At 42.8% G+C, this 26,797-nt stretch overlaps 1 protein-coding gene across 3 annotated transcripts in view; it reads right to left on the bottom strand.

Moving 5' to 3' along the window:
- SEPTIN9 (septin 9) overlaps positions 1-26,797 on the bottom strand; it is a 339,779-nt gene that overhangs the window by 207,714 nt on the left and 105,268 nt on the right. Inside the window, exon 1 of one of the 3 annotated variants that reach the window (XM_089534889.1) lies at positions 2,984-3,114. The exons of the other annotated variants lie outside the window; for them this stretch is intronic. Coding sequence (XP_089391015.1) covers positions 2,984-3,038 — 55 coding nt within the window. The 5' untranslated portion in view covers positions 3,039-3,114. Of the gene's footprint in view, positions 1-2,983; positions 3,115-26,797 lie in introns of those variants that run through there. 3 annotated transcript variants of the gene reach the window in all.

Here is a 26,797-nt window from a genome sequence, read left to right as displayed (position 1 = left end):
CTTGAAGGCCTTCTTCCTTCCCTTGTTTCCTGTGCCATAAAGTCTTCTGCTGAAACCCTTCTCTATCAGACATATTTCATTTAAGGGAGAAGGTAATTTTCACTGTGACACATTCTCCCTTAGCTTTGAAATAACACTGCCTTGAAGATGGCTTGTCAGATGCCTATGCTGCCAGACTTTCACTAAACAAGACACTTTTATGTACCCAGGCATTTAAAATGGTCTAGGCTCTAGAGAACATAAAAATGTTGACTGTTGTCTTTTATCAGGTGTATTACGCCTACGAGTATTATTGTAATAAACAATTTCACCATATATATTTTGTCATATACCACCTTAGAATATGAACTGGATAAAGGGAAAATAGAAAAGGAAGGCTAGACTAAATAAAATGGGCTGTTTTGTTTAGCAGCAGTTTTCCAATCCCCATGGGATTGTTTTTAGTCCAAAGGTAGGAGAATACGTTGCTGGACTGTAGCTCCCATAATCTATTACCATTGCCTATTCTGGCTAGGACTGATGGGCATTATAGGCTAAATCCATCTGGAGGGATTTACTGCCACTTTTACTTGGAGATATCAGAGACTGACACTGTAGAAATAATCCAGTTTGACACTGCTTTAGCTGCCATGGCTCCAACCTACAGCATCCTGGGATTCTTAGCTTTGTGGGGCAACAGTACCCTTTGACAGAGAAAGCTAAAGCTCTTATAAAACTGCAAATCCCAGGATTCCATTGGATAGTGCTTCCTTCCTGACCCTGGGCAGCAGTATCTCAGATGGCACAGTTTTATTTATTTACTGAAAATCATCTCTGGCCCTTCTGTGTCCTGCCCCAACGAAAAGACAATATTTTTCATAGGCTGCAGAGCTAGAAGCTACTGTAGTTGGAGTTCCCAAGGGGTCACCTCCTGTCATTCTGCAAGTCAGAACTGCAGAATTCTGCAAGTCTGAATTGTGAAATACACCCAGATTCTTCTTCAGATTGTTGCATTGGCAGTTTGAGGGCATCTCTGCAGATCAAAACCTATGTTGAACACACGGAAAAAGGGGTGCATAGAACTACTCTGATCTCTCCACATACATCTCTCACACTCTGCCCCATGGAGAGAAGACCCCAGAAGATGTCCAGGCCATGCAATTTATATGACCCATTTTTTAAAAAATCACTCTCCACAGCAGTCCTCATCTGTTTCTAGGTTAGCCCTAGTATGAATCCAATGGCACAGAAAACCACCAGGCAGACATGCCACCAACTCCATCAGGCCAAGAAACAACATGGGAACGTTTCTATGACATGAAAACTGCTGATGTTTAAAGTCCATTTTTAAAAACTCTCCTAGTTCTCCAGCAGAGAAAGGCTCCAACACTCTGCAATCCTTTCAGATCCAATTACATCTACACAGAACAATAGGCCTAAGAGTAACTTGTGCCAACTCCTTTAGACTTGGGAAAACATTGCTGGAAACTGGACTTAAGCCTGAGCCTAACAGAGACAGATTTGAGGGCTGAGAGCGAAAGGCCTGGAGAACTTTTCCCTCTTCAGACATTCAGAGCCTTCCTTCCTCTCTTGAAAATCAAGAGACATAACCCAGAACTGCTCAGGGAAAAGGCACAGGACACACACAAACACACCAGTTTTGCTGACTGGCCTGTCAGTTTTGAGAATGGGGGGGGGGGGTGGGCATGGAGGGAGTGCCAAGCAAAACAAAAAGGAGAGGGAGGGAAGGAGGGAAGGCTTCCAGCGTGCTCCTGCTTTAGGCTGCAAGAAATTCCACAAAGGCTGCATCTGCACTGCAGAGATAATCCAGTTTGACACCACTTTAACTGCCACTGCAACAAACCATGGAATCCTGGGAACTGTAGTTTGTTGGGGCACCAGAGCTCCCTGACAGAGAAGGCTAAATGAAGGCAGGGTAGATGACAGTTCTCAGAATTCCATAGCATGGACCTGTGGCAGTGAGGGCGGCATCAAGCTGGATTGTATCTGCAGTGCGGATGCAGCCAAAGGTACTGGTTTCTTTCTCTCTTCACCCCATAAGGAAAAGGTGGGGTGAGGAGGAGTCCCTCTTATGAAGACCAACAAACAGAAAAGGCCGCCACAGACTACCCTCCTCATCGCAAAGGCAAAAAGAAGAGGCAACAGGCTTGTCACATTTTCAGACATGGCGATATTTGGACAGGGCCTGTTTCCTCATCTGTGAAATGGGAAATACCTATAGACACACACATACATCTAGAGATGTAGAGGGCCTCAGTTTCCTCTTCAGTGAAATGGGTACACACATACACACACACACACACACACACCTATCCCCATTTCACAGGTGAGGAAACACACATATCTATAAAGATGGATGGGGATGTCTTTAAAAACCCCATCTGCCTCAAAGGCGTGCGAGGAAGCTGCCTTTGGGCAGGAGGGCCGCCCTGCGCCCTTCCCTCGGGAGGAGAGCGTCTCCTCGGAAGGGCAGAGAGGGCGGAGGGCCTTGGGAGAAGGGGAGCGAAAGGACCCCATCTTAGCCCCCCCTGCCCTGGGCAAAAGGGCCCCCTCGGGAGAGCAAGGCTCCTCAGCCCCCAGGGCCTGCTCCTGGCCGGATCCTGCGCGCGGAGCTGGACCCAGGCTGCGGGGGTTTCCCTCCGGCCTCCAGGGAAAGAAAAGGGGAGGGAGGGCCAACCCTCGGGGAAGAGGGGATCCCCTGCCCTGCCCTTCTCCCTCCCAGGCAGCCTCCTCCTTTTCCCCATCAGGAGGAGTTTCCCAACGCCCTCCATTTTGAGCCCGGCTAAGCAGCATGGATGCACATCTCTCAGCTTTGGGTTGGTCCTTTCTTCCCCGGGGAGGGGGGTGCTGGTCATGTCCTCCATTCGCTTCCCTTCCCTCGGAGGACCCAGGCGTCCTCCTTTCCCCAGCCAGGAGGGGATGCCCCAAGGGTCCTGCCCTGAGGGGGTCCCTGAGGAGGGCTGGGGTCCCTGGCCCTCCTTACCCTCGAAGTCGGAGATGATCCCTTCCAGGTGCGCGTTCACCGCCGGGTCGGACATGGCCCCGCTGCTGCGCTCGGCCTGGGCGGCACTCTGGGGGGGAAGGCCAGGCAGGGCAAGGAGGCCAGGCCGGGGAAGAAGAAGAAGACCCTCCCCTCCTCCTCGCCTCCTCCTCCTCCTCCTTCCCCCAAAGTTCCCCTCAAGGTCCTGAACGCGGCGCTGGCAGCAGCAGCAGCAGCAGGAGGAGGAGGAGGAGGGCTGCCGGTCGCCCTTTGGACGGCCCCCTCGGCCCCAGAGGGAAGGGCAAGGGGCAAGGAGGGAGGGGGATGAGGCTGCTGGCGGAGTTCAAGCGCTGCCAAACCGGGTGATGATCTCTCCAGTGCGGATGCAGCCTCCCGCGCTCCTTGGGTTTATCCGTGGTTGAACAGCCCAACGCATTTGGGCCCCAGACACTAGCCCTCCTCCCTCAGGGGCCTTTGGAGAGAAAAGACCTGGACTGCCAACCCTCTTCCCAGATTAAGGGCCCTCTGGGTAAAGGGAGATGGCTCTTGCCTCTTCCCCTGGCTCAGTTCTATGAAATTCTGGGAAGTGTAGCTTGTTGGGGCACCAGAGCTCTGCACGATCCCACCACCCGATCCTCAGCAGGGCTACACTTCCCAAAATTCCATAGCATTGAACCAGGGGTATTAAAGCAGCATCAAACCAGATTATTTCTGCAGTGTGGATGCCCCATCAATCCTTTTATCTTTTTTTCCCCTCCTGTATGATTCTTAACACCTTTGCTGGATGAAGAAGCCAGTGGAGTTTGGGGGCATTTGGGTTGTCTGAATAAAGTTATCACTGTTTTGTGGATTTTGGAGGTTGTTGTACTTTACTATATGGCCAATGTGGCCACCCTTGAATATGTCACCTCAAGGTTGTGGATGTGCACAAGTAACCAGTCCCTTCCCTCCATAGCATGGATGAAATGTATAAGGGACAAGCAGAAACTGTTGAGATACTATGTTATTTGTTAATAATGATTAACAACACTCTGCAAATACCTTTCTTTCAGGATAATAGTAGTTGGGTCTATGTCACAGTCCAAAGGGACCTTGGCCAAGAGGGAGCATCAGAAGGCAGGACACTCTGGAGTCCTCCAGCTTTCTCCAAACTAGTTCCCTCAAGAGGCACAGCTGGCCCTCCATACCCACAGATTCTGTATCCACGGATTCAACTATCTACAGTTTGAAAATGTATATTTTAAAAAATCCCACAAAACAAACCTTGATTTTGCCATTTTAGATCAGGAACACAATTTTATTATGCCATTGTATATAAAGGGACTTGAGTGTCCACTGATTTTTGTATCCATAGAAGGTCCTGGAACCAAAACCCAACAGACACTTTATTGGACTCCACAACACTTTCCTCTTGTCATCCCTCCCAAAATAACTTTTGTTATTGGCACATTTTAAAATATATCTATATATAAATAGGATTGGTGAGATTCTGGTGCAAATTCCTACTCAGCCATGAAGCTCCTTCATTGACCTTAAACCTGGTCTACCTCACAGGTTTTTTTTTTAAATGAAGATTCTTTCTTTTAAACAAAAGATAATAGGTTTCTTGTTATGAGGTTGTTTTTATGGAGGCCAGCGACATATACATTCTTCACTGAGCTTCTTGGAGGAAAAGTAGATATTTATTATTATTATTATTATTATTATTATATAAAGGTAATACATAAACAGAAAAATGGCTTAAGCTATAACAATAGTTTTAGAGACAGTAAGAATCTAAACAGGTATATGAGTTCGTCTTTTATCCATGCTTTTCAGTTGTATCCATGCTTTATAATATTTTGTGGTACTTTCTGTGGACCTGATGATAACTCCCCTGAACATGCTTTGCTCATGTTTTGAACATACTAAGAACATCTGGTGAAAGCCAGGGTATTTCATATTGGTTTGAGCACTGGGCAATGACTCTGGAGATCAGGGTACAAATCCCTGCTCAGCCATGGAAACCCACTGGGTGATCTTAGGCAAGTCACACTCTCTCAGCCTTAGAGAATGGCAAAAGCCAACCCCTTCTGAAAGAATCTTGCCAAGAAATCTATGTGATGGGATTACCAGACATAAGAAACTACTTAAAGGCACACAAGAAGAATATCATCTGTTAATCATTTATAAATGACATATAAAATGTAACATCACATATACAGTAAGTGTGCTTGATTTCTTTGTAAGTGACACAGTCTTCCCTTCTGCATTTAAAATGCAACATTTCTGCATTTAACAATCTATTAACAGCATAACACAGAGAATTTTTTTGGATGAGGAAGAATAGCATTGTTTTTTCCCCTACACACACACACCCCTCTATGAGAATAGTGCCCTCAGCAGGGTTCTGTTCAATTTGAGTTAGGGAAAAAATGGTGCCTGCCACACTTTATAAGATCAAAAAGAACAATAAGGGAGCTTTGCTGGCCTTGAATGCTTCAAGCTGTTCCTGGGCCCTGTTTGGAACTGCTACACTGCAGCATTTCAAAGGCCTTACTGTGGGTCTGTTTGCAAGCCCAGTGTTTTCAAAATACACAGACATCATTGACATTCACAATACACTGACAACATCTAAAAGCAGGCGAGTGCCTGTTTTCTTGAATGGGCCCTAGTTGCACATTTCCAAGTGTGAGAAGATAATAAGTCATCTTAGCCGCCATGGATCTAGCAACCCCAACTGCTGCTGCTGCTGCTGCAGCAGCAGTGCTGGTGTGTCACTTCCTTAGTCTTGCCCTGCTGCCAGTTGGGAGAGGTAGCTATTGTTCAATGAACACAAGCCAGCAGGCATGCTGGATGAGTGGTGCCAGCAGCCTTGGCAGTACCTCAGAAAGGAAGCTTATGTTTTCTTCTCTCCTGCTGTGCCAAAGTAGAGTAGTTAGAGATGCACAGTCCCTTTCAGAAGCTGTTCCCCACTCTGTAATAGTTTAAAAGCACTCCGGCCCAGGATAATTGAACTGAAAGTAATGAGGGGCTTGGAGGCTGAACTATTACACCAGCCCCAGATGTTAGATGACAAACCCCATTATCCCCAGCCTGAAGCAAAGAACAAGTCCAGACTGGCATTTGAATGTTACTTCAACATTCTCAGTAGGGCACTGGAATCCAGTGCTGCACACATACCATTGCTGCCTGAGGTTGCTGCCTTCCTCTGCCTAATGATAGAGATCAGTTCAGGGAGATGATATTGTCAGCAGCAAACTGGTATAAGGAAAGCAAACCAGATCAAGGCAAATAAGAGTGGAGTCCTATGACTTCTTTTCTCTCTTCAGAATAGAAATGCCCACATTATGTGTAGTTTGGCTCTGTGCTCTTTGGACATCAGTAAAGATCCTGTATTTTTGAGGGGCACAAGTCTGCTAGAGGTGAAGATGTGCAAGTTCCATTGATTTCTCACCAGAGGTGAAAACATTTAAGTCCATTGATTTCAGTACGACATTAGCCACAGGGCTATAAACAGTAATGGCTGGTGGTCTGCATGTCAGGCAATGCACCCACTTTGCGTTTTGGCCCAAAATCTAAAGGAGCTATCCAAGGTGCTCAATCCATTTCAGAGAAAGGCTTCAGTACCTTGGATAATTCTTTTAATATTCAAACTAAAACTTGAAGTGGATTCACCACCCCATTGGCATGGAAGCCACCCGCCTCCACTGGCTATAAGTTGGTAGAGAGATGGACCCATGCATGCTAGCCCTTCCCTTTATATCTGTTTGCTCCCAGTCCCTCAGACCTCCTTCACACAGCATTCCCTTGAATGAGAGTCAGATATTCCACATGATCAGGGACTGGGCTTTATCTGGGTCCCTAATGCCATGCAGTATTTACTTGCTTTCAAATGAGTATGAAGAGGCCATACCTTCATTATTATTGAATACCAAATACATCCATACATTAATACATCCATAATACTTCTGGTTTCTATACACTGATGTGAAAGTTAGACAGTGATGAAAGTTAACAGAAAAATAACCATCTCATTTGAAATGCAGTTCTGGAGAAGAGTTCTATGGATGCCATGGACTGCCAGAAAGATAAATGAATGGGTCTGAGAGCACATCAAGCCTGAGCTTTTCCTAAAAGGCAAAATTACTGAACTGAGGCTATTGTATTTTGTATGTGTCATAAGATGGCATGGCTCATTAGAAAAGATGCTAATGTAGGGGAAAGTTAAAGGCAGGAGGAAAAGAGGAAAACCATGTCACAGATGGTTCAGTCAAAAATGTCCCTGAGTTTGCAAAACCTAAGAAGAGCTTTTAATAACAGCATCTCCTGGCAGTCCCTCATTCATAGAGTCACCACAAGACAAAACTGCCATGATGGCACACAACAACAGCAGGGCACACTTTCAGGAGTGCATAGCATGCACAGGAGCTGTGTCTCTCTGGACATTTATGTGTTTGAACAATGCCTGGAAAGTGCTCTAGTTAATTATGGGCTGGATTCAAACTGAGTCATATGTAGAGAAGAATCTTTGAAATCAGTGGGACCTAAATCAAGCACAATTTATGTTTTCTTGCTTTTTATGGTCCTTCCTTAGGCATGACTCAAACCAGATTCAACCCTATAATCTTATTGTTTTCACTGAAATCAGTGGCCCTTTCCCAAATGAATGATAAGAGTTGCTGTTGTCTCCCATGCCGTAGCATTCAAATAGTGAAGCAATGCTGCCCCTGTGCAAACACTTAGAACATACCATGCCCAAAGTAAAGGCATTACTATATATTTACATATTTGATGGAGGAGGAAGGTGGGAAAGCAATTTAGGGAGAGGAGAACAGAAGTGACTAAAAGATGGACACTAAGGAATATTTTTTGTCAACTGGGGGTGGGATTCCAAAGGGTAGGGCAGGAAAATTCCAGGAGTGGATTGGGCTAGGTCAGGGGACAGAGTCAGTGCAAAGTGGAGGCAGCTGAGGTGAAATTCAGATCATTTGGACAGTTTCCCATCCAGGGTACAAAAGGGACAGATCAATTGTACACATGTGTATCCAGGGATTAATTTGCATGGAACTTCCTTCAGGCACACAACAAAATTTAATTCTAGGCACATCAACTCAGATGAAATCCCCATATGGTAAAGAGAATACTGAGAAGCACATTAAAAGCAGAAAACAGTGAGGACACAAGCTCCGCATGCTCTAAGATGGTCATTTGTTTATTCATTTAGCACACAGAGCTTCTCTCCTCACTGTCTTTTTTTTTTTTTTTTTTTGGTACATCCCCATGTGTCACCTTCCCAGGCTACAAAACATCTTTTCCAGCCAACCAAGAAACACTCCCACAGGGGCGCGTTACAGACCGCCAGATTGCGGTGGTCTGGCTCCGCCTCCGCTTTCAGCATCCGGGAGCCACAGGGGCCAAATCGCGCGGCTCCCGGACGCTCTGAGGAAGGAGCGCGGAAATAGCGCTCCTTCCTGGGCCCCGGAAGAGATGCCACGAGGCACTAGTCGCGCACTCGCAGCGTCACTTCCAGGGTGCGACGTGCAGACGCATAGCGTCCGCTATGTCAATATGGCGGCGGCCGTGTGGAACGGCCGCCGTCATTTGTCATTGACTCTGTCTGTGATAGGGTTAGGGGCGTCTGGAAGAGACGCCCCTTTTTCAAACTGGGACGTCCTCAGGATGTCCCTAATGGCAGTCTGTAACCCGCCACAGTTTCTTCATTTCAAATCCACATTTCCCCACGTTTCAAAGCTGCACTGCGAGTGCCTTGTAAAGCTACAGTTGTATGAATGAATTCTTACTTCAGAATAAACCCCACCAAACAAAGTGTGACTTATTTCCAAGTACACCTGAAAGGGATGTAAGTAAAGGGGAGAGACAACCATGTGAAACTCATAAATACTCAAATCTGGCTAGGTCATGGGTTCTGTGGTTTTATGAAAACCGAGCGGAAGTGACACCATCAGAAGGAAATCAAGCCTACTTTCTCTGAGTGTTTATTTGGGGGAAATGACCCCCTTACATGTAGCAGCTGGGAAACACAATGAAATAACAGGAAAATCGCACACCCTTTACAGTCAGGATTAGAGACACAGAAGAGGGAGGAGTGGAGTCACAAGGCCACATTCTTGCACTCCAGCTGATACAAAAAATGGTTTTTTTTCTGTACTTGGAGTGCTTTTTGTTTGCTTGTAACAATCTGTTAAGTGCTACTTTGTTTGCAACAGCTTATGCACCAATGGTTAACAGACAACAGTGAAACATCACTTAAAGGAGGAGTAGAGTCACATAGCCTTTTAACATTGCCTTCAGTTACAGAACATGGACTTTTAGAAGGCACTACCTTTGCAGCTGCTACATTATTTGTCAGTGTTAGAAGACTTTAAGTTAGTGATCCTTTCCTAGGGTTTTCTTGGCACGATTTATTCAGAAAGAGCTTGCCATTGCCTTCCTGTGATGCTGAAAGAGTGTGATTTGCCCAAAGTCAGTCAGTGGCTGCTGGCTCTTGCTGCATTGGTTCCTATTTATTTATTATCTACCTGTTTACATTATAACCTACCTACCTACCTACCAACCTAACTATTACATTTCTATACCTACCAATACCCAAAGTGTGCTGGGTGGTTCACAAAATAAATTTTAAAACATAGCAATAGAAAAACAGAATAAAACACCACGGGGACACCTCTAAAGTTTTCAGCAATAACACAGTTAAACCAAAGTAAAAACAAAGCCAACCATCAATGATGTAAGATCTAAAAGCCACTAACAGCAAGGTTCCCCCATCCCAAATGAATGACTACAAAGTCTGGACAGATGGAAAAACAGACAATTCACCCATAACCAGGATCTTTTGCCTTGTTGAGTGAATCTCAGTTTATAGCCTCTCATCCAATCATTATGCTGCCCAAAATCCTGCTTTACAGGTAGTAGATGAAAAAGAAAGATAGAGCTAGATGTTGTCTGCTTACCTAGGCCCACATTGCCAGATAACTTCACCCAGTGTTTTTCTGTAGAGGTTGAACAGCATGGGAGATAAAGTAGAGCCTCAAGGAATCCTGCAGTACAGCTAGCTACCTTTAGGCCCTACAATAATCCCCCAGCAATGCCTTCCAGAATCCATCATTCAAACAAGAGTGGGATCACCCCAACTTTGGAAGAAGAATGTCATGAAAGGCATAATGTTTTAACACTGGTAGCTGCAGTAGTTGGGAGGTAATGCAGACATTTTTGTGTTGATGAGCAAATTAACATATGATTAACATCTAACAGAGCCAGCATGGTATAATGGTTTCAGTGTTGAACAGGGACTTCAGGACACCATGGGCAAGACACATTCAGCCTTGAGGAATGCAATGGCAACCCCCCCCCCTTGAAATAAATCTTGCCAAGCCCCCCCCCCCCAAAAAAAAAAACCTGGGATAGGCTTACCATAAGGCAGAGTCAGTTTGAAGAGACACAACAGCAGCAGAAACGATCTGTATAACCACACACCTACTGTTAACCACTATTAAAGTAATCAATACTTCATTTTTTCCATTTCAATTCCCCCGACTTCACTGATTAAAATCCCCCCACTCACATTTAACCAAACACATCTAAAGTATTCTGCTTGCTGAGGCAACACTCCATGCATGTGATAAATTTGCTTGTCATCCATGAAACTTTATGCCAGATCAAATTTGTTCATCTTTAATATGTTGTGAGATTGTTTACTGTTGTATCCTCAAAGTGTTCCATAGCTTCTTCCCTTGGCCCAGATTATAGAAGACTATGAACCACTCAGAAGAAAATGTCCCTGGATTATAAAGAAAAGATGATGCAATGGTGGCAGAAAATGACCCTCTTTGTCATCAACACTGCTTTATAGTAGCCTAAACAAGGTGCTACCAGCTGTGTTCAGTCAGCATGAGTCTCCCATCAGCTGTTGGTACCCAGAAAAAGACATGAGTATTAAAAGGGGGATGCAATTCCTGTACCCCAGAAGACTACAAAAAAAGTGCAAGTTCTTCTGGGAAGGAGACTAGTGCATTAAGGGAGAAGATAGAGGCCCACTCCTCCGTCCCCCATTCCTGCAAATTGAGGAAGATGGAATGAGGGCTTCTTGTTAGGGCAAGGGTTTTGGCCAGGATTCTCTTTGTTGTGGCTTCCTGAAAGTTGAGAAGCCCCATTTGTTTGTTTGTTTGGCTATTCTTTCTAATCCTAGTATACTGCTTCCATGACATATACAGTGAGATGTATCTTTTAATTTACTGTTTGCATAGTTTGATGGCCATGGGTTAAACTGTGGAGAACTATTATTGTTCTGTCATTGGGCTTGGCAGCATGTGCACTGCTACTTATTAGAGCTAAACTGCATCACCCTTTGCAGTCATTTCCTCCCATGTGTGCCAACTCATTGTCTTCTCCTTTGAACCTTTACCACAGAGAGAGAGAGAGAGAGAGAGAGAGAATGGAAAATCTGCATGCTTCAAGCCAGAGTACCATCATGAGAGCTAGTACTGGCCAGCCAGTGACAGCTATTCCACACATTACACAGAACGAGAACACAGAGTCCCAAACTGTACCACTACAGGTGAAAGGCACTCAAATTTTTGAATACTTTCTTAGGTTAAAGAGGACATGATAAAGCAAATTAGGTTAAAAATGATGTGTTTTAGCAAATGCTTAACATACAGAGTATTTTTTTACAATGCAACCTGTGCCTGTATTCTGAAAGGGGTTCCACCCCGCTCCAAGACTACCACTGCCTTACCATTTTACCACTATCTTCTTCATAATTTGTTGAGTGGCTCCCAATCCCTAAAAAGAGATGTCTGTTAGGAAGTAAATAATACAATTAAGGCAGGTGGAGGGAAAGAGGGGACCTGGGTTGAGATGGACTTCTTCCTCTTTCCAATGATGTAACTACAGGACTGGCACCTTATCTTTGTGCTCAAACACCCTGGGGCCCTTGTATCACTCTGACAGGCCATCATTGCTTTCTTTTGCCAGCACTACCAAGGCTCTGAGTTCTTGCTGACCTAAGGAGACAGCCAAGGCCCCAAAATGCTCCCTGCTTCCTCTGAAGCCAACACATGCATGCTGTCCACACCCAGAGTGTGGACTATCAGTTTGGATCTGCGTGCTCTGGATGGAAACCAGCAGCATCCCAGAGGATGAACTCCACAGGAACCAAAATCTGGCCCCTTCCCAGTGCATCCCACTAGTAGGGCAAAGTTCAAGCAATTTGACTGTTTTTTTTAAAATGTAAGTTCTTTTGGAGTCTCACATGGACAAAATTTTAAAATATTACTTTTTCAGATGACATCTCCCAAAATGTCTTAGCCAGCATGGCCACAGGTACAAATAATGAGTTTTCCAAGCTCTGTTATAGCTAATTTATGCAATAGATTAAGAGGGGGGCAAAGAGTGATCCTCTAGACATTGTTGGGATGTAATTTTCATGGCTGATGGGAGTTGTAGTCCAACAATCCAACAAATCTTCAAGTTCAATTCAGTAGCATCCTGAACCTCACACTCCTATTGATTATGAGGTGACAAGATACCCAGCCCACATTGTATACACACTGTCCCATGCATTAAGACCCTTAGATCAACCCTTCTCTATATCTCCCATCTAGGAGCAATACACGGTGTAGGCTAGGGTCTTGTTGAATATGTCAGTCCAGTTTTGGAATAGCCTGCCATTAGAGGCCCAAGATCATTGATTTGGGTGGCAAAGTAAAACCTGGTTGTCCACCCAGATCATAGCTTGGGTCTTAGATTATTTGATTTTGGGTAATTGTGATTATATTGAATTGTTTTAATGGCTTGGATAATTTTAAAGGTGTTTATTGCATGTGCCTTACCCTGAGATCTTTAAATGTAGATCAGGATCAAAATATTTAAACAGTCAAGCTTATTCTGAGAGAGGAGAGTATAAAAGGGTAAAGAAAAAGAGTTTATTCCAGAATATTCTCAATTTAGGCTTTGGCAGGAACAATCTGAAGGCTTTATCACAAATCATAATTGGGCAGTTGATCTTTTCTTTCAGCTCGCTCTTTTGTGAACCTCTGTTTTCTAAATCTCATGATTGTTCCTATACTGGACTAATTTCTGTGCCTAAGTCAATTAACAAACCCTCAGGACATTTGGTTTCTCCATTAGGATGCAACATTTGTGTCATTTGTTTACTTTGGGATAGCACTGGCTGTTGCAAAGACCTTGGCATTGGGTTTGGGGTAGATAATCAAGTGATTCATCTGCTTAAAGTAATGTTCAACTTCAATACCATTTTTATTTAATTGGGCTCTAGAATTTAAGATTTTGTTTGCCACTTGTGAGTTGATACATGTTATTTTTGCTCTTGCATTGTATATTTATTATAGAACAGATATTTCACTGTTACAATATCCTCACTAACACTAGGGTTTACTTTGGACCACTATCAAATGAGCCTTACGCTCCGACTGATTTAATCAGTCTTTAGGTCTAGGACGGTTGCAGAGGAGTACTGGATTCTTCATTAATGTAAGTGAGAATGACTAATTGGCCCAATTCTGCTTGTTCCTAACCTGATTTTGTTCCTGACTAGGTGTGCTTTTCCTCTCCAAAGTGGCCTGTTGAAATATGAAATCTTGAATGGCATCTAGAGCACTGAGATCTTCCTGAATGGGTGGAAGATCTGGGAGTTTGTATTTGATACCTTCTTTTTTGTTATTAACACTTAATTTGGGGCTTAATACATTTTTATTCTTTGCTTTGTTCATTTCCTTACAGTTATCTTTAGTGGCTTTATCTTTCTTATTCAGTAACTTAAATAAACTATTAAAATTAAACTTCTTATTTTCCTTTTTCAAGTGATTACCTTTCTCTTTCTTTGCTTCATACATTTCCTAGCCTGCTTATTAGAGTTACTATTTTTAACTTCTAATTTACTATTTTTTTCATCTAAATTAGAAGTAGAGTCTCTTTCCACATTACTCTTATCTGCTGTCAAAAGAGAGGGGTCCATCCCCTGTAACTTTTGTTCTTTACCAGAGTATGCCTCCTGTACAATATGCTGCTCTGCAAACGTACATCCTGTATTATATTTATTGTGCAGGTGAGCTAGAGCCCCTTGCACCGTCTGTATTATTTTTCTGGTCAGAAAATGAAGTTTTTAAATTTGCTAGTTCATCAAATAATTTCTCTACCAAGCATCTCTGTAAAAAACATTGTGAGGTAATAAGTTCTAAGTCTGAAGAATCTGGCTTCTCATTATCTTCAAGAATTAAAGTTTGATATTGACTAGATGTGGCTGTAATATCCATGTCATAGACATAGTTATCAATAAAGGTTGCTTATTGATCCTGTAATCCTAAAACAGACTGTACATTATTAGGTTTCTTTTCATTTTGTAAGGGTTGAGATTCCAGACTAGGACTGGAATCATGAGAATGCTCCCGGCATCTGGGAGCCTTTTGTGACACCGGGGATACAAGCCTGTACCCTTTCAGAACTACAGATTAACTGTTTGATGCATATAGTGTTTGATGCATAAAATATTGAGATGGAAGATTCAGCAAGGTCTGGGAGGCTCCAAAGTGTCAACTCCTGAAATTGTTGAGCATGTTCATTACCAGGTCAGCAAATCTCAGCTAAAAACATTGCTTAGACAGTACAGATAACCCAGGAATTCATTGGGTTTATAATTCATAAGCAGTGGACTATGTAGAAGCTGTCAGTCAAGTGGCTGCCAAAATGTATGACTTAGGGAGCTGGGGATGTTTAGCCTGGAGAAAAGAAGGTTAAGAGGTGATATGATAGCCCTGTTTAAATACTTGAAGGGATGTCATATTGAGGAGGGAGCTAGCTTGTTTTCTGCTGCTCCAGAGACAAGGACCCAGAACAATGGATGCAAGCTACAGGAAAAGAGATTCCACCACAACATTAGGAGGAACTTCCTGACAGTAAGGCCTGTTCGACAGTGGAACAAACTCCCTCGGAGTGTAGTGGAGTCTCCTTCTTTGGAGGTCTATAAGCAGAGGCTGGATGGCCATCTGTCGGGGATGCTTTGACTGAGAGTTCCTGCATGGCAGGAGGTTGGACTGGATGGCCCCTGTGGTCTCTTCCAACTCTACAATTCTATGATTCTATGTCTGAATGCTGACCAGAAATGAAACTGAGTGGATACTTCCAAGTTGATTTTGCAGCATTTTGAGTGATCTAATAATATTTTTTTGGGAATGACTCATCACTGTTGATGGAATATAGTTACTGTATATACTTGATTATACATTGACCACATGAATAAGTTGAGAGCAGATTTTGGGGCTAAAATTATGGATTTTGTTATCTCCCATATAAGTGAAGGAGGATGTAACAAAAGATCTATAGGATGAAGGAAAATGATGCAAAAGAACTTAACAAAATTCCAGCAGGCATAACTATTGGTGCTCCCACTAAAAGCAAGATGGATGAAAGAGCAGGGGTGGGGGGTGGGGGTGGGGGAGGTCAGTGCTTTCAGGACATATTACACTTTTGACTTTCACCAATGGATGGCTGCCTTTTTATAAAACTCTAAGTACAGTACTTACATTGACCCATGGATAAGTTGTCACAGGTTTTTGGGTTAATTTTTGACTAAAATGTCTAGACATACACAAGTATATACAGTGCATTACTATGATCCACAGACCAAAGACATTGCTTGCAATGGTGGCACTTGGGTTCTCCATGGGTGAAGAAATTCAAGACTCAAAGGTCAGCAGACAAGGCTGTGCCCATTTTTTGAAGGAATAAGAAAGTATTCTGATGACTATCTTCAGGAGGGCCAAATAATGCAAAATACTAATCTAATTTGTCGTGCTGATTAAAGGAGGCATTGAAGGAAAAAGAGTGAGGGAAACACCAGAAAGCTGTTCTCTTTTTGCAGGACAATGCACCTGCTCACAGGGCTGGCAAGACAATTGATGTTTTGAAGAATTTGGGGCTTGATTGCACAGAACATCTACCCTATTCACCAGCTTGTGCTCCATCTGACCATTTCATTTTTCCAAACCTTAACAAAAGTTTCAAAGGAAGGGCATTTTTAATGATTCAGAGGTGATAGCAGGAGCAGAGCAGTATTTCAGTAACCAGACATCTTTTTTTTTTCTTGGAAGGGTTAAAGAAACTTGAGAAATAATGTGTCAAATATGTCAAACTTTGGAGTGAACATGAGGAATAGAATGTAAGCTTCATAGCTCTAGATCATTCCCTTCTTGGTTGTACTGAGAATTTTTCAGCACCTCCTTTTATGTCCATAATCTCCCCACACAAATCATTTTCTTCAGCCAGCATCGTCAAATAGCTCCCAGCCTTCTCTCTAAGCTAAATTCAGAAAGCGGTCTGTGGCATTTCCCATGAGACCTCTGTAGAAAGGATGTCAAAAGAAAAAGTTGTATGACAAGATTTGAAAATCAACTTCCCCAGTAAAGTGTGTGTGTGTTGTGTGCCTTCAAGTCGTTTCTGACTTACAATGACTTAAGTCAAACTTATCATGGGGTTTTCTTGGCAAGATTTGTTCAGAGGTTTGCCACTGCCTCCTTCTGAGGCTGAGAGTATGTGACTTGCCCAAAGTCACTCACTGGGTCTCATGGCCAAGTGGGAATCGAACCATGATCTCCAAAGTCATAGTCCAATACTCAAACCACTACACTGTGTTGGCTCTCTGAAACAGATTTAGGATGTCCTGAGCCTTCCCTGTTCCCAGTATCCCATTGCTCAACCAGAGAATCAGAAAGAGAGAAGACCAAAAATAAACACAGGTCAGAAACTTGTGTTAATTTTGTCCAATTCCTTCTCTTTAAAAAGTAAAATACTAGAAACTCTGTCTGCACTCCACACACACACACACACCCATCCATACAGGTGAGGTTTGTTTAAGGGAAGAGCAGCCTCAAGTTATGGGGGCTCTGGAAGGCCATATTGCAATGTGGATCACTCTGACGTATCAACCAAGAAACACCAAAAGGAGGCCTTTTGTTGTCATGGATGTGTATGGACTAGCAGGCATCACCATTCCCTCCCCTCAAATGGATACCAAATGGATGAGAAAGGTTATTCTCAGAGGAATACAGGAAGCATTTTCAATAATAACAAATGTTGATGTAAACTAAAGGAGAAGAACTTTAAATTGATTGCTCGTCTGCTAATAGCTTTAACAAACACATGGCATAAGGTCTTTCCATTTTGCTGAGCTTTTCCACGTGTATGTAGGTTCCAGCCAACTCTTCCTCTGAGGGAGGGAGAGAAGCAATATTGCCATGTGTTCATATTCAGAAAGGGCATGCCACAGTGGGGGTGAAGATGATAAATAACAGAAACAGAAATACAGAAACAATCTTCTTCCTAACATTTTCGCAGCACATTTCAATTCCATAGCTAGCTTATGAAGCTTTACTGTGCCACCAAATGTTTTTCATTCAGAGATCTGGAAATCAGTTGTTGGGCTTGCAGTGGGGGGGGGGGGGGGAGAGAAAACAGGATCTTTCCATATGTAATGCAAACAGAGGCTTCTGGGTTTTCAGACAGAAATCCACTGATCCCCCTGCCCACCAACATAGATACATTAAACAGATACAAATTCCTCTCCCTTCCTTGTGAGGAAACTTGAGATATATATATATATATATATATATATATATATATATATATATATAAAAAATCTTTAGTCAATTAAAATAATCAATGGCAATAGTAAACAGAACAAAACTGCTCACAATAAAACATACAAAAGAAATAGAACATTACATAAATTAAAAAACACTTCAAACTTATACCTACTAAAATTATATTGCACTATATATCATTATAACTCCCTCTAACTTATACAAGCATATCCTTATCACCATGATTTCTAAACTATAAATATCTCCTAAATATCAGTCAAATTCTACTTATATCTATTTATAAAACAATCTGATTACAGTCCTTGTAATCAACTACCAAGTGGTTTCTTCTCCCCAGGGCTTTGTCCCACCATTTCTGTGAGTAGAACAAGGAGTGTCTGCTAAGAGCAAGGGGGGAGCCTTTTCATCTCTAGATGTCTTGGGCTACAGGTCCCATGGTATTGTGCCATAAACCATGCTGGCTGGGGGATTCTGAATGCTGAGGTCCAAAACAGTTAGAGGGCTAAAGGCTCTCAGCCCCTAGTTTAGAGACTACCCTTTAAATTGCTCATATGTGGGAGAATGACAGACCAAAGCCTCATGGCAATGGAAATGGGATAAGTACAAGCCTTTAGCCGAACCTCTGAAGGACACAAATTTCAGATCCGCTTCCCCTGACAGATTCAAAAGCCTCACAACCCAACACGTTATTTAGGTGAGAGCGTTTGATGTTGAGCGATACAATGCTGTTTAGTCCTCTCATTTGTTCTGCATAACTGTCACCATGGAGTGATGATCTGGAGCTCCCACCTGCCACTCCAAACATTCAGAAAATAAGGCCTAGGGTGGAGAAAAGTCACCCACCATAGAGAGAGGTGAGCCACTTGGTACAAACATGCAGTCAAATGCCCCTCAGCGAACAATTTAAAACTGTTACTAGATGGGGACCTTGATACATGTAATGAATCAAATACACAGATATAGGATGGGAGAAACCTGGCTGAATGAAACTACGTGTGAAAGGGATCTAGGAATCCAAGTAGACCACAAATTGAATGTGAGTCAACAGTGCAATGTGGCAGCTAACAAGGCCAATGCGATTTTGGGCTGCATCAATAGAAGCATAGTGTCTAGATCAAGGGAAGTAATAGTGCCACTCTATTCTGCTTTGGTCAGGCCCCATCTGGAATACTGTGTCCAGTTCTGGGCACCACAATTCAAAAAGGATGTGGAGAAACTGGAGCATGTCCAAAGGAGGGCAACTAAAATGGTGAAGGGTCTGGAAACCATGCCCTATGAGGAATGCCTTAGGGAGCTGGGAATGTTTAGCCTGGAGAAGAGACGGTTAAGAGGTGATACAATAGCCCTGTTTAAGTATTTGAAGGGATGTCATATTCAGGAGGGAGCTAGCTTGTTTTCTGCTGCTCCAGAGACTAGTATGCAGAACAATGGATGCAAACTGCAGGAAAAGAGATTCCACCTCAACATTAGGAGGAACTTCCTGACAGTAAGGGCTGTTACTCCAAGAACAAACTCCCTTGGAGTGTAGTGGAGTCTCCTTCCTTGGAGGTCTTCAAACAGAGGCTGGATAGCCATCTGTCAGGGATGCTTTGATTTAGATTTCCTGCATGGCAGGGGGTTAGACTGGATGGCCCTTGTGGTCTCTTCCAACTCTATGATTCTATGATTCTGTTCTAGGATGGTTGAATGAATGAGTGGAGGGTAGGGATAGAGGGGTCTTACATACTTGAAACAAGTTGAACAAAACCAGGGAAATGTACAAATATAGGATGGGTGACTCCTGGCTTGACACCAGTACATGTGAAAAGGATCTAGGCATCTTAATAGACCACAAGCTGAACATGAGTCAATAGTATGATGCGGCATCTCAAACAGCTAATACGATTCTAGGCTGCATCAATAAAAGTATAGTGTCAAGATCAAGGGAGGTAATAGTGCCACTCTATTCTGCTTTGGTGAGCCCCACCTGCAGTTCTGGATGGATATTGACAAGCTGGCATGTGTCCAGAGGAGGGCAACCTAAATGTTGAAAGGTGTGGAAACCATGGCCTACAAGGAGCAGCTTAGGGAGCTGGGTATGTTTAGCCTGAAGAAAGAAGCTTAAGAGATGACATGATAGCCATGTTTAAATATTTGAAGGGATGTCATAGTGAAGAAGGAGCAAATTTGTTTTCTGCTGTTCCAGAGACTAGGGAGATTATCAAATGGAGGATAAGGATAGAGCAAAGCAGATCATGCCCATCCTTAAACTCTCCTTATCATGCGATCAAGTGAAAAATGATCACACACGTCATGATTATCCTGTCATCATCCCATCAAGGAAGTAAAATTGTCCTATCATTTTTCTATTAACAGAAACTTCTGTTATTGAAAAATGACAGGTCAGTTCCATTTCATTGACTGGATAATGACGGGAAAAGCACAACCTTATTTGATAATCTTTTTGTGATCATGTGATAGGACGGCATAAGGATGGCATAATGACAGAATAAGTGCAACATCATCTGATAATCTTTGCACGATTGTGCAATAAGGACAGAAGTGATCCTCTTCCCTCCCATCCTTTTCTCCTTGTGATAATCCCTAGGACACATGGAGCAATGAATTCAAGCTACAGGAAAAGAGATTCCAGCTAAACCTTAGGAAGAACTCCCTGACAGTAATAGTTGTTTGACTGTGGAATAGGCTGCCTTGGAGTGTGAAAGAGTTTCCTTTTTTGGAGGTTTATGAACAGGGGTTGGATGGCCATCTGTTGGGAATGCTTTGATTGTGCCTTCCTGCATGGCAGAATGGGGTTGGACTAGATGGCCCTTGTGGACTCTTCTAATTCTGTGATTCTATCTAGCAGAGTGGAAAGAAAAATGCTACATTGACATTACCTGGCTGTGGTTCCAACTGTTGTCAATAAAGTGAACACAAGCAAAGAAGGAGCAAGTTCGAACCATGTGAAATAACAGACCATTTTGGATTACTCTCTACAGATAGGATCAACTCCAGGATCTAGAGTGGGGATAGCTGATGTATTTGGGGGAAGACAGTGAATTATTCACACTGCTTCAATCTTTAGTGCTTTGTGCAAAATTACCATGGTGGCACTGTTGGGGCCCTTTGCTGATGCTGGGGCACCATGCTGTCCTCTTTGGGTTAGTATGAAGTTGGGGCACTACATTTTCAGTTGTTTCCTAGTGGAGGGCTCCTAGTGCTATCAGTCAAAAGATATAATGTAACTATCTCTTCTTGTTGGGCCTTTTAGTGACAGATAAAAGATGGAAGAAGTGGTGGAAACATCCAGAAGCTCACAAGTGGAAGAAGTTGAGCACCTCTGGAATGGACATACACACATGTGTGCACACTGAGATACAGACACAAGCATAAGATTACCATTCATATATACTTTCTAGATCAGTAGCCCAGAAAGATATGAGCAAGCCCATGCCCACATATACTTAGAGGAATTTTTGGTAGAAACGTGGTGGCTGAGAAGAAGCCCTCATTTTGCAATGCGCAAGATATACAGATAAACAAATACCTTCATACATGTAATTTTTGGATTATATTGTGCTTGAATACCAGATTCCTGCAATTTTGTGTCTTCAGGATGTGTTGGACAAAAATTCCCACCTCCCATTGGCCATGCTGGGTGGAGTGACCAGGCAGACGATGGGGAAAGCTATTGCAAAATTTTGTAAGTATGTGATATAAGAAAATATACCTGAATCATATATTAAGTCTATTGCTTGACATTTTGTGAAAAAGCAGTTATTGCTCTTCCTTGAAATATCATTTAAGTCCAGTAAGCAACTTAGCAGACCTGCAATGTCATGTTAATGCACTTTCCTGAAGGGAGGGAAATTACTTAATTGTTCCCTAGGCAATGAAATCAGAGATCTAGTGATACTGAGATGTTATTAAACTTAGTGGAAATTTGAGAAAACAGTTGTGTGATTTATTGATTTATTTATTTGAAGTATTTTTGTATTGACTCCCAGCCCACAAGGGCTCCCGAGGTGATGAACAAATAAAAGCCAATTAAAACAATACAGAAATGAAAACATTTTAAAATCACATTAAAATACTCTTTAAAAACTCATAGGAGTTTATCACACTGAAGGAATTTCTCTTAATTTTGAATGAAAAGAAAGTGGGGCCAGAACACATTCAAGTGAATTCACTAGTTCAGCGAAGTTACGTGAATTTGAATTGCATTCGAACTGACTTCCCATTGCTCGAAAATAGCTTGCCATTGCCCGAAATTGCGTGTGATCACCTCTTACGTAATAACATGAAACCCCATGATTGTGTTCTGACTGACTTTCCATTGCCTGAAATTGCAACGTTATTGTGTGATAGATGGTGGTCTATCATGCAATAACGTTAAACCCCATGATTGCGTTCAGATTGCCATTGGATTATACTTCCAATTTCCCTTGTCTGATAAACTCCCTAGAAGCAGTCTAAAAACAGTCTAAAAACAAACTCAGAATGGTCTAGAAGAGATTTTTTTTCTAGAGATGTACAGCAATTGCCATAGATCATTGGGGAAGTCCTGGACTTAACACCACTGAACATAGCAGAAGTTCAGAAAGAGCATGAGAATTATACCCTCCCAATGTCTTCCATTGGGCATGTGGGTATAGGGGAGAAGGAACTTCATGTTTTATGTGGAAGCCCATCAAACCTATTTTAAAAAGTGCTATGCTATGTAGCCCCACCTCCAGGATTATTTGTTTATTGGTCAACAGTACCCATCAGCCTAGCCAGTGTAGCCAATGGCAAGAGACAATGGAAGATGAAATCCAGCAATACGTGCAGGGCACATATTCCCCTGCCTTGGTTTAAAAAAAGGCTACAAGCAAAGTTCTACAACTTTCCAAGAGAACTTGTTCCTCGGCCCTGCTATGGGGCATCCTACATTTCCATATTCTCAAACTGTCCTGATTTGGCAGGAGTAGTGCTAATTAATTCTACGTCTTCCCACTTTTTGTGATGCTTTTAAAATTCCTCTGTTTATCTTGCTTTCTCCCACATTCCTCCTTTGTCCTCAGCTTATTTCCATTACTGCAAACCCAACTGAATACTGGGTCCAAAGTACAGAAGTAGTTTGCACTCAGTTCAGCAATGAGGGGAGGGGAGGAGAGGAGGAGTCAGAATCTTGCTCTTTCCGGTAGGCTCAGTCAAAAGCCTCTTCTAGCTTTCTCATTAATAACTTTTGCCATCTTGACCACATTCCGACATTGCCTGACCACACATGTTCCATTTTTCATCTGTGAAATTTTGGAGGGTATGTCAGTTTCAGACTGTTAATGCAACAGTACTGACATTTTGGCTCATGATGTGGCCCCCACTCAAATTTTCCCCATGGTAGCTCCTGCTTTAGTACCGTTTTCTCCTTCCTTCCTTCCTTCCTTCCTTCCTTCCTTCCTTCCTTCCTTCCTTCCCATGGCAGTCTGCACTTTGGCACTTAATATTGGCAACACTGCCAACTTCATCTTTAAGAGGAACATGGTGCATTCTAAATCTCCTTCTTCCTGCCATGTTCACACTGAAGTATCTAAATACAGTGGGCCCTTGTTATCCATTGAGGTTTGGTTCCAGAACACCCCAAAATCCATGGATGCTCAAGTGCCATTACATACATAATGAAATGGTATATCTTATATAAACTGGCAAAATCAAGGTTTGCTTTTCAGAATTTATAGTGTTTGAATATTTTCAAGCTGTGGATGCTTGAATCTGTGGATAAAGTATCCATGGATATGGAGGGTAGACTGTACTCTGCAATAAGCAAGAGCTTCCCTTTGTTTAGTGAATTTTTCACAGTTTAAAAATCAGCAGTCCAGCTACAGAGGTGGCCTCAAGCTTTCACAGTTCATAAACATCCAAGTGTGATTTCTGCTCCTGTTGTTCTATCTCTCTATCCTTCTGGCACTGGCCCAGAGAAGGGAAATGCTAACTTCTCAGAGAACTGCACTAAACTCAGTGCAGCATGTTCCCTAGAAAAACCGGGAAGAGGAATTTGACCTACATAAAGTCCCCTTTTGAATGCCATATGGGTTAGTGGCTTCCTTATTTACCTGGCACCTATTTACCTGGATGAGACACATGCAGAAGATATAATTGTGGCTGGCTTCTGCAGCACACATTAGGAAGCAAAAGAGCAACTGGATTGGCAGTTGTTAGCCACTTAGACCTACAGCATTCATCCTTCCTCAGTTGTTTTGAAACTGGAAGCTACAAACTTCATTCCCCGTCTCTGCTTTCTGCCTGCTGTGAGAGTTTGATCACTGGAGCCGAATGGCTGCTGGGCTTGTTCTGCTTTTAATGACCAGCACCAGAAAAACACCTCCGCTTGCCAAAGAGGGGCCTAGCAAAGACCCAGTCTCTGTTTCCTCCTGTAAAGCTCAGGAGATTTCTAAAACTCTTGTTCTTCCAGAGGCTGTATAAAGGGGAGGGGGATAAAGAAGGGGCTTCAGGCTCTGCTATAAAGGTGAAGAGTGAATACACCCTCCAACATTTTGACAGAGGGAAAAAAGATGAATCCAGTGATCAGCCAGCCTCTGAAGAGCCTGCTGAGTGATACAGGGAGCTGGACTTGTACAAGCACTTGAGAGACGGGCGGCTGCTGTCTTCATATAATTGAACTAATTTGAGGGCTTGTCTGCTTCTGTTCTATTTACGATGACTGTTTGCCCTTCACTTGGCTCATCATTTATATAGACTGTGTTTACTGAAATGGATTTTATGAACTGTGCCTCTGGTCAATTAATTTAATAATTTGTTTTATTTATATACCGCTATTCCAAAGATCATAGCGGTGAACAGCAAGTAAGCTAATTAGCAAGTAAGCTAATTTGTCCCCAACAGTCTGGGTACTCATTTTAGCGACCTCGGAAGGATGCAAGCCTGAGTCGAGCTTGGGCCCTTTGCTGGTCTTGAACTTGCAACCTTGTGGTTGTGAGTGAATGGCTGCAGTACAGGCATTTAACCACTGCGCCACCAGGGCTCCATTGTTTGCACTCCTCTAAACATTACACAGATTTCCAAGTGTTCTTTCTTTTTAAAATATATGTAGTCACTTAATAACAATGTGGTGTTTTTTATAATTCTGTTATTGATTACTTATAAGGTTTTTGTTTTCACAATTTGTATTATTGATTATATAATTTTGTATTATTGATTACCTATTTTCTGGATATATTGTTGTTGTGTGCCTTCAAGTCATTTCCAGCTTATAGCAACCCTATCATGGGGTTTTCTTGACAAGTTTCTTCAGAGGGGGTTTGCCATTACCATTCTCTGAGGTTGAGAGTGTGACTTGCTGAAGGTAATCCTGTGAATTTACACAGCCAAGCCGGGATTCAAATGCTGATTCCCAGTCACAGTCCAACACTCACATAACACCACACTTGTTTTCTGGATACATACAACTCATTTATTTTGAGTTAAAGTGTCTATTCAGGACATTCCCTGTTATTCACGGTCCTTTCTGCTGTATGTTTTGGTATCTAAAGCTCCTTTCTTGTGTTTTTGTGTCGAATGCCAAGGGGATAGTGAATCTATTTCAGAGTTTTAGTATAAATGTTGAAGGCATTATCTGAGATGCTAAATCTATTTGGGAGATAGTGTTTGGCATCTTACACAGTTCACACAAAAACCCAAAGCGGATCTATTATCCCAGTGACATGGGAGAAATCAGCTGCCACTGACTTAGAAATAATCAGAGACCTGAAAATTTTATTTTGTGGACAACTCTAGGAAATCCCCAGCTAGCCTGTCCTCAGGCCATGCCACCTAGAAGACTTTGGCAACAGTGGCTTGAAAGTGGCACCTCCTGCCAAAGGATCCAAACATATACTTTCCAAGCCCTTTCTGGTTGGTATGATGTGTCACTCTGGTAGAAGGTGAGCATCCCAGTGAGTCTGCTTGGCATGGGTAGTGCCAACAGTCAATAAAGCCAAACCAGTCTTACTGAAGTATGCATATAAAAAAGAAGAGGATGCCATTTTGGCATTGGCAGCTGATTATCTGAGTGGGCAGGAGAGTATGCCTTACTTTTCCCATTTATCCAGTGTTTAAAAACAGACTAACTGGTTACAAAGCTCTAGCAAAGGAAATAATTTGGTAAATAATGCCAAAGCATCTTGTTTCCTTGAATTTCCTGCAAAATCAGACATGCATGCCACATGAGACAAGCCTTTCAATCATCCTGTGCCATAAAAAATTCTACAGAAATATGTTTCTTAAGTGCCACTTCCCACACTTACATTTTATAGACCACATCTCTTTGATTTCAGAACAGAAAGATGCTGTCAACTGAGCTCCTCAGTGGAATGGGACTGGATTTAGGTTTTGAACCCAAATTGCTACAAAACTGGTACCAGTCCAGCTGTACTAACAAGAGATTAACACAATAGTTTGAGAAGATGGAACTTAATATTCCTGTCCATAACAAAAGTGGGCCAGGGGAATGTGAGAAGCAGCTCTACCAGGGACATTTTTTTTCTTTATGAACTGTCCTTATGTCTTTCCTTCTAGAGTGGAAAGAGAAGAAGATCCAAGAAGCATCTTCACAAAGACTGATGATAAAAGCACAAGGCAAAACAAAGACATAGGTCACTGAGACAAGTCACGAGGCTAGGAATGGGGTTTGAAGTTAGGCCAGAGAGGTCTTATCCAACTCTTCTGGAAAATCACCCCATCTATGGAAACTGAATTGGCTGGAGCAGCCATTACAGGGGAGCTGTTTTTTCTCTCCAGTGCTGCCTGTCCCTGAAGATGTATGGGGGCTCCTAGCAAATTCAGCTAATGGGAGGAACAGACATCCACAGGCCTGTCACTGGCCATATCCTGACAAAAGCAGCTTGAGGCATCAGCTACTGGTAAACACTCTGCTGCTCTTGGCTCCCACAGTGTTCTTGCTGCAGTGATGGAAAGAGGAATGGAGAGTTTATTAGGCAAGAAATTTCTTTTCTCACGGATTGTCATCAACATCTCCCTCCCCGTTTTCTTTCAATGCCACAAGGTCCATTTCATCATATCAAATCCTAAAGTGTCTGTGTTTGATGCACAAGTGCTATCACACACAAATACATCTTCTATGAAAAATACATCTTCTTCCGTCACTAAGCGGACGTTTTCCATCGCCGCCCCGGCCCTCTGGAATACGCTGCCCGCTGAGCTCCGCTCGACTACCTCCCTG

Source organism: Sceloporus occidentalis, unplaced genomic scaffold, assembly GCF_023333645.1.
Source record: "Sceloporus occidentalis isolate IW3139 unplaced genomic scaffold, rSceOcc1.0.p SCAF_1, whole genome shotgun sequence".
NCBI lineage: Eukaryota > Metazoa > Chordata > Lepidosauria > Squamata > Phrynosomatidae > Sceloporus > Sceloporus occidentalis.
The sequence above is the reverse complement of the archived record's forward strand: the minus strand, read 5'-3'. Positions and strand labels throughout refer to the sequence as shown.